The sequence below is a fragment of the Pan troglodytes genome, chromosome 5, assembly GCF_028858775.2.
Source record: "Pan troglodytes isolate AG18354 chromosome 5, NHGRI_mPanTro3-v2.0_pri, whole genome shotgun sequence".
NCBI classification, from domain to species: Eukaryota; Metazoa; Chordata; class Mammalia; order Primates; family Hominidae; genus Pan; species Pan troglodytes.
In genome coordinates, this window is record NC_072403.2 from 171,231,017 (window position 1) to 171,243,217 (window position 12,201).

The following is a 12,201-nucleotide window of genomic DNA, read 5'->3' on the forward strand; positions in this document are numbered from 1 at the left end:
TAGAATCAGAGGCTGTAGTGTTGTTACTTAGATTGGGAGAGACATCCCTCCTTGCTTCTTCCAGTAAATATAAATTTAGAGTTATTAAATAATTTTTGAACAAGAACTTTTTAGACTTGTATAGCAAGCTGACAGATTGAAAAGTGGAAGAGGCTTATCCTTTCTTTTAAAATAGTTTTAATGTAGGTTATTAGCATTTCATCCAGACGTTTTGAATACTTACTGAGTAAACCATGTGTAAAAGACCTAAAATATGTATTGTCCGTAAAGCTGAGGTGTCCAGTCACTAATATGGGCTGAGCAGATCCTTTTGAAGATGGTTGAAAAGATCATTTAATTATACATTATGGATGCACTGTAATGTGGAAAACCCAACAGTCCTCGTTTCTAACTATCAAGTTGCATTTCCCTAATTTAGGAGGTGAATGGATCGAGATTGATGGTTTTCCCATTAAGGGTCCAGGACCATTTAATGAAACCGTCACAGGTACTACTTCCTCCTTCATGTCAGATTCATGTTTTCACTGAAGCATCGTCTCGCAAGAGAGTTGTGCTTCCGTCACACACATGTGCTCACAAACCTTCACTGAGTTCCCATCGCTAAACTAACACACATGCCACACAGTCTTGGTCAATCTGTTCCGCATCCAATGAACTAGACTGTAACCAGTGTTGCTTATTGTTCACCGTTCTTTCATGTTCTCGCGTGGGGAAGTGTCTGCGTCTACATCTGGGGATATTGTTGCCCTCTTCATAGGCAAATATGGTGGTTGAGATGGCAGTACTGACCAGATTAGGATATTTATAGCTCTTCTACCAGTGAATCAATGAATGGGGTCCCCCCAAAATAGTGGCTTTTATGGGCTAACATGTTGCTTCAAATCTTGCTTTTTTCTTACGACCTTGGGATATTTTGTGATATGTTAGATGACTTACCTTCCATCTCTGCTCCATATTTGTGTATCTGTTTGTTTTCTCATTTGGATGTTGATGTTGTCTGGTCATATTGTTTTACTTACTGAGAAAAGTGTTGACATTTCTTGTGTGTTTCTTGAATATATTTAATTGATGGTGAAACAATAATGTAAAATGAATGCAGTTATTTCAGAGTGTGGTTGGGTAATATCTCAAAAGCACTATGGTGAGGAGCTGTGTTTTATTTTCACGTGCCGTGTGTTTAAATATATCAATCTGGAGTTGTTGTTGACAGGAAGGTGAGTATGATGAAACCAATGACGCTTATCTGCTTTTCAGACCAGATTTGATGGTGTAGGCGGTCTTCACAGTGCATGCTATATGAAAAGGGGGTGGAAGAACAAAACATCAGAAAAGAAAACTGGCTTTTGGGGAGAGACTAAGTGTTCTTGTTTGAATGACTATGAGGTGCTGCAACAGAAATGTCTTGTAGCTGATTTGAGAAGAGAGAATGGAAGTTGGAAGAGGGAATTAAGAACGAGACATGGACTTAGGAGTCATGCTATAGGGCAAAAGTTGAAGTAGAGAGCTCATGAGTGGCTGAGGATTAGCAGAAAGAAGATCAGAAGGCCGGGAATCAAACCATGGAAATACAGTAAAATGGTCAACAAGTTAGTACAGCTAGCAAGTGTGCAAAAGAAGAAAAGGTGTTTATTTTCAGAGGTTGTTTACCTCTGAACACACACACGTAAACAGACACGTATGAACCTCTTACTGATGGATGTTTGTGCCTTGCATTTGAATCTTATATTTTGTGTTTTAAATAAGCGTTTTATTTTTACATCCTTCCTGATACAGTTTTTTGAATGACAATAGCTTTAGAACAAGTGATTTTCTTGCTTTTTCAGAAGTAGTTAATTTCTTATGCCCTCTTTAATAGTGTGTGTGCACACACGTGTATGACCTTTCTGAGTAAGTAAGCAGAAACCCTGGGGACCAGGGATCAGACAGCCGTGTTCCAGCTCATTATTGGTTGTATGTATTGTGAGATTATTGAACTTCTATCTGCAGCAGGCTTTGCAGGCCCTGGTTGCCAAACCACTCTGCTATAATACATGATGTTTCATTTGTCATACATGGTGATTAAAAAAGATACCAGAAGAAACTGCTGGCTCAAACCACTTGAAGCATGTAATATAAAGCAGAACTTAAAACAACAACAACGACAACAACAACAAAAACCAGGAATATCCAGAATGCACAGACTAGGTTAAAGTACTTCACAAATTACATTTCATTGTTAATAAAAAATAATAATTTATGTGAAATTATCAGTAAGTGATCACCATGTATCTATACCTTTTGATGAGGCTTGGAAAATATGATCTGCTATTATTCCGAGAAATTGTTAAATATATGATAATCTTGCCAAACAAAAGAAGTATTCAGAATTCCCTGTCTTCATTCAAAGAGGAATTTGCCTTCAAAAATGCAGACATTAGCATGGGCACCTGGTGTAAGGCCCAAAGGGATTCACTTTAGTGCTTTGACTGATAGGGTCTCACGTCCTTCCTGTGTTTTATTAGAAACCAGAGGAATATCCATTCTTTTAAGCTGCGAGAAACAATGGCTGCAGTTCTGATTCCAGAAGACCTCCTTTTGCAGGCTTACAGCTATCTCAACTGAATTGTCTTTACCTAAAAATAGGACTTTAGTTATTTAATTCATTTATTACAGGCGGAGGTCTAGGTGTTAGAGATACAAGCTAGACAAGGGATCACCTCAATGAAACTTATATTCCAATGAGAAAGAAAGATAACAAACAAATATGCACAAAATGATGCATATAATCTATTAATTTGCTGGGGCTGCCATAACAAAATGCCACAGACTGGTGGCTTAGAAAACACAAATTTATTTCTCTTGATTATTGGGTCTAGAAGTCCAAAGTCCCGATGTTGGCAGGTTTGATTTCTCCTGAGGCCTCTATCCTTGGCTTGTAGATGGTCACCTTTTTGCTGTGTCCTTGAATGGCCTTTCTTTGTGAACATGCATCCTTGGTATCTGTGTGTCCACATTTCCTTTTTATAAGGTCACTAGTCAAATTGGATGAGGCCCCAGCCTAATGGCCTCATTTTAACTCACCTCTTTGAAGACCCTATTTCTGAATATGCTCACATCTGAGATACTGGGGTTAGGACTTCAACATATGAATTTGGCAGAGGGGGCACAATGCAGCCCATAACACAATCATGAATTATTTTAAAAATAAGCAGTACTGTAATATAGAATAAGCAGATGGGAGTGAGGGTTTGGGAGCCTAGGAGACACTGATAAGATGGTGGCACCAAGTTGAGATCGTAAGAGACTGTGAGGGTGAAGCCATGTGGGGAGGAGGAGGAGGACCATGCCAGAGAGTCCTGGAGTTTGGGCAAGACTTAAGCAATTCCCAGACTGGTCAGTCGTCCAAATATGAAACCTCTCAGCACTCAGGAAATGACAGGACCGAGCGAGAATGCAGCACGAGGGCAGCAGTTTTGGCTCCTCTTGTGTTGCTCATCTCACTTCTCCGAGCCGGAAAGCTTTCTTTGTACTTAATGCAGAATCCCTCTTGCTGGGATGGAAACCTGTATCCTCTTGTTCTGTCCCCAGGGAAGAGATGTCACAAGTCTGTTCATTTATTGGAATACTGTTATGGAGCTTTTCTGCAGACTTCTTTTCTGCAAGTTGTTTTGGCTTTTTTTGTGTAACAGGATCTGGGTAACCTGGCAGTGCAGAGCCAGGCCCTGGGGGTCAGGACAGGGACACAGACACATCCCCACTCTGCTACCCGCCAGCCTAGGGCCTCAGCCCAGCTAGTTAGTCAGCTTTTGTCAAACTCTTCATTTGGGAAACAGTATTAGGTTCTGGTTAAGTATAGTTCTGAATATGATCATATCTATTTAATCATTTTTAAGGTTTTTCTAAAAATCAAGTCCTCTGTGCTTTTCTCAAGTTTTGGAGCCTAAACTAGGCCTAGTACTGAAATCAAAGTCTAATTTCTGCCTCATTTTTCTTTACATTATATTTTAGTTCATGACGCTTGCTCATTTTTTGGACAAACGATAGCTTGGACTCAAGTTCAGTATAGAGTCCACAATTACTCCTTGGCCATTTCCAGACGATGCTGCGTGACAATCGCTTGCGGACCAGACATTCCCTTATCTTGGTCACCCACTGACTTCCGGGTTGCTCCCTAAATCCAGCAACTTCAGGCACTTGCTGCATAGTGGGTCTGTATTCCAGGCATCCATGACAATGACCCATTTGATATTCTCACCTCCTGGCTCTAACTGCCACCTCCCCTCATGGAGTTAAAGTTACAGATAGAGTTGATCCCTTCCAAAATCTAGACTCCTGGAATCCCCATCTGATCACCATCATCTCTCTTCCTCAACACCCTCACGTCAGAAGCTTAATTTCAGACCATAGTAGACTTTGGACCTGTAGACCCTTCCCAGCTGTGGGGTCCAGAAGCTGCCGCTGTCCTGTTTCTTCTTTACTTTATCCAGGTCCCATCATTCCAACCACACTCCACATGCAGGTCTGCCCCCGTCATTTCAGCGGCCTCACTGCTGCAGCGCTGCCTCTGCCCGTCGCTCCGCCAGGACCCCCAGCTATCTAGCTTTCTCTGTCTGCCATGCTGATGGCTGGGCTTTGTGAGACAGATGAAGAGCTGATCTGATCTGAGTTACAACAGCTTGTCAGAGCTGGTTTTCTCACTTCATCCAGGTCCTCAGTGCTGCTTGGCCACTTCCTGATTGTCCTCACACAGTTTCCTTTCTTTATGCCACAGTGGCTAGTCCAAAATGTCAACACTGTGCTCCAGCCCATTCCTGGCCTGGGTTCCTTTCACTTCTAGTAGGTGACTTGCTTCCTGCTTCCCTGGGGGGATGAAGGTTTCAGCTGACATTGCCCCTCTCCCTTCTTCTCCCTCCTGAACCCTCACTGCTCCCTGCCCTCCTGCTGGTTCTAAGGAAGGGCTGTTGTCACCTTCTCTTTAAGGCTGACTTCATCTACATCAGTTTCTTGGAAAGCATGGTAGACCTGAGGGCAGATCTGGGGTGGGATTCATCTTTGGATCCCTCCCAGTGCCTGGTTCAGAAAGTTGATACCTACTGTTGAACTAATTATTTGATACCAAAACAATGAAACTATGAAAACATGAAAAAACAAAGTTTGGCATTGTAAAGATTTCTTATCTAGCACTCTTTTCATGGGCATAGCTACAGATTGATGGGACATGTATACCCCAGACTTGTATTTTGGCCTTTTCTGTCAGTATTTCATCAAAATGAGCACCAATTTTCAGGCATATGATCTTGCCGGTTTATTTAAATATGACTGATGTGGAAGTTGAAAACTCTAAACCTAGTGTCTTGAGATGGCTGTCTCTCCAATCTGCTGATTCAAGAGCATAATTAATCCACCAAACCATAATCTCGACACTGTTCACCTCTGAACACCTGGCTCCGGCTCCAGGTTCAGGCCCTGACTAGCTCTCAGCCATCAGCAACTCCTGTCTTCCAAATACCAGATTTCTCAGCTATGAAATGATGGGATTCAACAAGAGGCTTCTAGGTTCCTTTCTAAGAACTTTCTTAGGCTCCAAAGTTCTTTCTAAGGTTCCAAGTTTCCTTTTAGTTTTGAAATGTCATGAATCTATGAGGCTGAGTGGACGGATTCCACTTTTAATGAATGATGCTAAGCTTTGTGAGCAGTAGAAAACCATTTGTCATACTGAACAAATGGCTGTTTTCCTATTTTTTTTACCCTACTTTGAATGTTTTAGGTCATTGCATTCAAAAGTCATATTAGTGAAGGAAGAAATGCTAAATTGTAATTTCTGCATTTTGAGAATGTACTTAAAACACACCAAAGGTACACAGAAGAAAGACTCATCCCCAGTGATAATGCTGGAAAGCACCTCTCCCAGGGCCCCCTTGTTGGGTGTCCTCCCCTCTGTTTGCAATGGTGGAATTCTGCTGAATGAACCAGTGGAGATGGCGACGTCAACTTATTTAAACTGACATGTGTCATTGGCACTTGGTGCCAAAGGTGCCGGCAGAGTAAACCAATAGGCAAAGCAAGGGCTCCACCAGATATTTCTGCAGCCAGGCAGTGGAGCTGCTGTGCACCAGACTCGTGCTTAACATGTACCCCAATTCAAAATCAAGGAATTAATTATGAATCAAAGACTGCCTTCTTTCCAAGTACAATTTCAATCAAAGCCTTTGGCCAATGGGGAATTAATGCTGTCTGTGGCATTACTTTCACAGTAGCTTTCTCATGCAGTTATTAGTTTTATTTAGTGTGCACTTCACAGGACAAAAGTTCATGGCCTGGAAGGTGAGCTCCTTAAGGGCAGGGTGCTTTGATTTACTCATCTTCCTATCTCCAGAGCCTGGGGCAATTGCACAATGGGTGCTCAGGAGACGTTTGTTCAGTGGAAATGCATTTGGCGGTTGCTTCTGCCCCATACCTGTGCTTGGTAGAGGAGTGGGCGTTGACAAGAGTGTTGACAACAGCTGGGGCTTGGATGTTGCAGAGGTGCCTGTGAGAAGATTGGGGTCACCTCTGTCTAGTTCAACGTTGATTCGGGGGGTTCTGGGCAAGCCCGTTTGTTGAACTCAGATTGGTGCTACCATTAATCAGAGATTCTATTTCTTGTCTTTTGCTACTTTGAGGGCCTGGGCCAAAAAAAAAGATGTGTGCATCTGTAAACTGGAATTCTTTGGGCTGGCTGGTCTATGAAGATGAGGTGTTTGCACAGCCAGATCCATGGGCTATGGGGTGGCCTGCCCACTACTCCCTCCCAAGGAAGTACTGCCCCAGAACGAGCCCTTCCATCTTAAGGGCTTGGATCTCTTCATCCGAGTGCTCGTTTCAAAGCTGCCTCTCATGTTAAAATATAGCTAGACTTTGCTAATTGTAGAGCCCATTCTTTAGGTAATAAAAATGTGGGAGACAGAGGTTTGTGTGAGAAGCTGTTTGACTCCATTTAGCCAGATGTCCCTGGGGAGAAGCAAAGGCCTCAGGAGTCCCTGCTGGCACCCCCCCTACCCCAGCAGAAATGCCATGGAAGGGAGGCAGGAAGGAGCTAGCTGGCCAGAAAAGAGATTGATTGGGCACAGCCTTCTCCTACCTTTGAGCTGAAATCACAGGCATTTCATGTGAAGACGCAAGCAGTGGGGGTGAGGCCCTTTCTTAGGACACCAGGATGTGTGCTTATTTCAGAGGCTGATGAGCAACTGTTCCGACTGTGAGGGGCGGGGGCTCTGGGAAGGTGGGAGATGGGTGGTCCCTGCCTGTGCCACCTTGCATGAAGCACTTGCCTTCAAGTCCTGGACTTGCCTTCCAGTCCTGGAAGAACCTACAGTAGTTTAATAAAACCTAATACTTCTGATGAGGCCAGCATCTTGGGGTTCACTTGCTGCTTTCTGATTGATATCTGGGCTTTTCTCTGGATGTCTGTGAGAAAAAGAGGGCAGGTGTGGGTCTGTGATACCTCTGAGAGGGGAAGCAGCTTTTGTGGGACCCTTGCAAATTCAGATATTAATCCTGAAAGGAAGCACTTTCCTTTTTAAACTTATCAACCTACTCATATATTGTAATTGGATCTTTCATTTGCAAGTGAAGCCAATGTGTGTGTGTGTTGGAGAACAGTTAAAAATTGAAGTAACCAATAGACGTTCAACAAAACAAGGTCTTTGATTGCCAGAAAACAACTGCATTACTTACCATTCTATTCCCAAAGGAAACAAATACAGAAGAACTTTAAACTAAAACAAACAACCCCGACAAATCAAAACTCTTTGAACTGACGTCTGGTGTTAAATTTTCCTTAGAATATTTAACACTCCTTGTCTTCGCTTAGAGGCTATGAGGCCATCTCTGTGTTATACTGTGGGGATCCAGCCATTAAGATTGGAAAAAGATTATTGCTTTCTTTGCTTTCTGTGGCCCTCATGAATCCTGTAGGGGAACGGCTGAGAACTAAAGCACCACGAGATGGATCTAGAGTAGATGCTTCTAATGACTCTATACACTCACGCCAATAATGGAGGAAACTTTCATATCCAGTCCCCCACAGAAGCTGCCTGATCCTTCCACACTGTGTTGGTGGGGATTGGGCTGGGGATGGGGAGTGAGTGAGCTGGGCTCAGGGTAGGGCTGACCCCAAGCTGCTGTTGCAGATGGCACAGCGATGTCTACATCAGAATCATAAGATGGCTGAAGAGGGCAACTGGTATTGGTCTTCTGGGTCTAGAGATGAGCTACGGCCACAGATGGGTCACAGAGACTCTAGCCTTGCCTACGCAGTGGTAGGATAAGGGAAAGATTCCCCTCAAAAGGCTTATGATCTATACAAATTGAGAGCCATATCCATGCAAGCAACTGTAGAACCTCTTAATTCTTGTGGTCGTGGGAAGGGCTTCATGGCCATCCTGTGTAGAGCTCTTCATTGTCACTAATGCAGTGGATGACCACTGTCTTGGCATTCGGCAGCCCAGCACAGCCTCAGACCTGTACTGTGAAACTGACGGCACAAAGTAGTTTTTCTTGATATTCATAGCACTCCACTAGGATCAACACCAAAGTCAGCTACTGACTGACATTTTGGGTGACATCCTGAAGCCACTGCCATACCTGTGATTCTCAGGGCTTCTCAAACTGGGATCCCCAGAACTTGGGAGAACGTGACACAACTAAGATTCCATGAAGGCATAAGGTCAATGGACCATGTCCAACAGGGAGAATTTTCCTGATGGCCAGGCATTCAAATGTTATTTTTAATTTTTTTTTTTTTGTTCTGAGACAGAGTCTCGCTCTTCTCACCCAAGCTGGAGTGCACTGGTGCAATCTTGGCTCACCACAACCTCTGCCTCCCGGCATCAAGCGATTCTCCTGCCTCAGCCTCCTGAGTAGCTGGGATTACAGGTGCATGCCACCACGCCCAGCTAATTTTGTATTTTTAGTAGAGACGGGGTTTCTCCATGTTGGTCAGGCTGGTCCCGAACTCCCGACCTCAGGAGATCTGCCTGCCTCAGCCTCCCAACGTGCTGAGATTACAGCCGTGAGCCACCATGCCCAGCCTACTTTTAATTTTTAAACAAACACCAAAATATTATGGAGTAGTCTACAAAATGTAAATGCAATTTTGAGATAAAAATGAAGATTAGGAATGAATTTCCACGCTCCAGGCTTCTGGAGCGGCGGGGGGGGGGGGGGGGGGGGGGGGGCGGGGATTCATTCTCTCTGCTGTTAGATAGACTTTGGTGAGAAGTTGGAAGAAAGCTTAGTTAAGTGACAGAGTGATTCAGCATTTCTGTGAAACAAACAACACAAACTCTTTGAAATGGAGTGGCCCCAGGATAGCTTAAAGAGTTTACTTTGCACCTGAGACAGTCCTGATGGATTTAGGGTACCCCGCTTGGGGGCACAGATGCTGGCAGCCTTGCACCAGCATCTGACAGCAAAATCCCTTTCTTGACTCCATGTCAAGTGGCATTTCCTGGGGCTTCCCGATTTGATGACACCCAGGATGTCAGGCAGGATCCTGGAAGGCAGGAAGCCAGAGTCTCTGAAATATTGGATGCTTGCTGTGGGCAGCAGAAATCTCGAACTGAAGGTGGTGATGTTGTCTGGTTTGTCTTGAAAGTTAGTGTAAATGCTTTATAAAGGTTCTTTGGGCTTCCACGATTCATGACATTAATAATTGGCATTGATTAGCTCAGGGGAGATCAAGGTCCTTTCCCTTTCTTTTTCTTTCTCTTTTTCATCCTTTTTTTTCCTGCTTTTAATACCTCTTCTCTTCTTCCGATCCCTGAAAATGCAGCAAGAGTTTACTGACTGCAGGGGTTGGCTGAGGGGTGCTCCTCTGGCATCTCTGGAGGAAGCAGTGTGTTGCTGTCCTTAGTGTGCTGGCCAGATGCTTGACTCCTCATCAGGGGTCTTTCCCAGAGCACTAGACACTTACACATTTAAGAGGAATAGTGCACTGAGCAGATCTTGATGGGACAGATGGTGCTGACGCCCCCTGAAGAGCAGTCGGGTCCTTGGGAACTGTGCCAGCTTCTCTGTAAGCGGGGCACATGCACATCTTGCCAGGGCATCCTGGTGCTGCCCACCACATCCTTCACCAGTGGGATTTGGGAGGCACCAAGAGGACCTTCCCCTGGAGAAGGCGTGATGCTTGTGCCACACATGGCTACTGGTGACACCAACTCTGCAACCACCATGAGCTTCTCAACAAGAGCTGCTACGGAGAGAGCTAGGGCTACCGATCCGACAGATGGGGTGCGAATTCTGGCTTCGGCTTCCTGCTGTCTGGTTTTGAGATGTTCCCTTAGCCTTTCTGAGCCTCACTTCTTTGGTCAGCAGATGGGCTGTGATTGGGTGACTTCAAGGATGGCTGCCAAGTGCCCTTTCTCCTTACTGTTAACTAGCTGGGCCTAACCAAATATCACAGAAAACCAGTACATAGTTACAAGTATTGAGGCTGCTTATGGGAGAGAAAATATGGCATTAAAGAGGGACTTTACAGTAAGTATTGCAAATATTGGGTATGTAGAAGAAGAGTACTGTAAATCAATTCAAAGGTGTTTTAGGAGGGTTATGTGTCAGAACTTGCACAGGAAGAACGAGCCTGTGGTGGATGCAGCCTCGGGTGGCGTTTGCTGGAGCTCACCAACTTTGGAGATGTCAGGCAGCACTGGGCCTGGGCATGAGCTGGGGTCAGAGAGTTCAGATGCAGAGTATGGCCAACAAAGCTGATGTCCTGCCCCCATCTGGCTATCAGCAGCCGACCTTCACTGCTCCCGGACACACATTCTCACCCCTTTCCCTGCCCTCTCTTTCTTCTTCCTCTCAGGCTTCTCACCTCTTCCTTATCAAGCTTCTTCATCAGGAGTGCACAAAAGGCCTGGTCCTGATGGAGGTGGGAGGCCAGGGTGTGTTTTCACCTGGCCAGGTGCTTCTGGTGCACACTGAACTTTGAGCACCATGGCTCTGGCCTAAATGGCTGGACACCCCCTGACCCCCACCCCCCGCGTGCAGACTGGTGTCCACAGTTATAATGGAGGCTGGTGCTGGGGATGGTGGGGCAGCTGCCTGGGGTGAGGTGGGTATTTGAAGGCCCGTGAGCATCAGGCCTGCTCTTTCAGTCACGGGGATAGAGATCAGGACCATCTTTGTGAAGTTGGTGGTCAGCGCAGTGGGGTGTCAGATCGGTCAGTGGGACAAACCAGACAAATTGCGGCTCTTCAAGGCTGTAGATGGAGTGAAACCTCACATTCTGCTGGGAAGTGAGCATGTCCTGCCAGGAAAGACCTGGGCCAACAGAAAGTAGCCGCCAGACAGCTGTGGTCATGTGTTCTTTTACACCAATGAAGAGAGGGATTTCGAGTGACTGATAATTGCTAGATGTTGATGAAGATGAATAACGCTCTTCATCTGGCTATAGGCAACCTCATATTTGAAAAGATTTTCAATGTAAAGGGTCCTTGGCAATAAGCCCTCTCTTTTGCTCACATTTGGTTCTTTGAAACATTTTTTTTTTTAGTGCCCCTGTATGCAAGGCCTGGTGGTAAGCTCTGTGATACATTCACGGCTTCCATTCTGAAGGGGGTTACCCACTCAGGTAGTGAATCTAGTAAGTGAGGGATTTCATTTTTGTCAGGGCCACAAACACAACTAGTGTGCTTAATACGGCATATGTCAGGTATGGCACCGAATGCTTTATATGGTTATATTACAAAGTGCATATGCTGTGCACTATTTTACAGAAGAAACTGAAATTCAGAGAGAAGTCTAAGCCACATAGCCTGTAATAGATTCGATTCAGACTTTGACTTCAGAGCCTGTGACTTCAAGCCCAATTCAGAAGCTACCAAGTTTAACTAGCATAGAATGGGTAAAACATCATATTGAATTTTAGATTATTTTCTTTGTAAAAAGAAGAGATTTTGATTCTATACAACTTCAGAATATTTGCCAATTTGCAAAGCCAGTGGCACAAATCCGGAGAAATACTTGAATCCTGTCTGGTTTCTGAGGTCTACTGCAATCTGGATGGTAATTGTTTCACCCAGGGGACCTGCCAAGTGGGTGACATATCATTAGTTGCCGCAGGTCTTCTGTTGTCAGCCAGTTCTGAGTGCAATTCACCTGATTATGTTGTACCAACAGCAGTTGAGGGAATGTGTCCAGCCAAGTTTGAAGTACATTCAGCGCTGGTGGATGCCA

General features: G+C 44.7%; 1 protein-coding gene across 2 annotated transcripts in view; it reads left to right on the forward strand.

Annotated features, from left to right (window-relative positions):
- The window catches only part of FNDC1 (fibronectin type III domain containing 1), a 102,217-nt gene that overhangs the window by 30,706 nt on the left and 59,310 nt on the right, over positions 1–12,201 (forward strand). The window contains exon 4 of one of the 2 annotated variants that reach the window (XM_518834.8): positions 419–487. The exons of the other annotated variant lie outside the window; for it this stretch is intronic. Coding sequence (XP_518834.8) covers positions 419–487 — 69 coding nt within the window. The remainder of the gene's footprint in view (positions 1–418; positions 488–12,201) is intronic. 2 annotated transcript variants of the gene reach the window in all.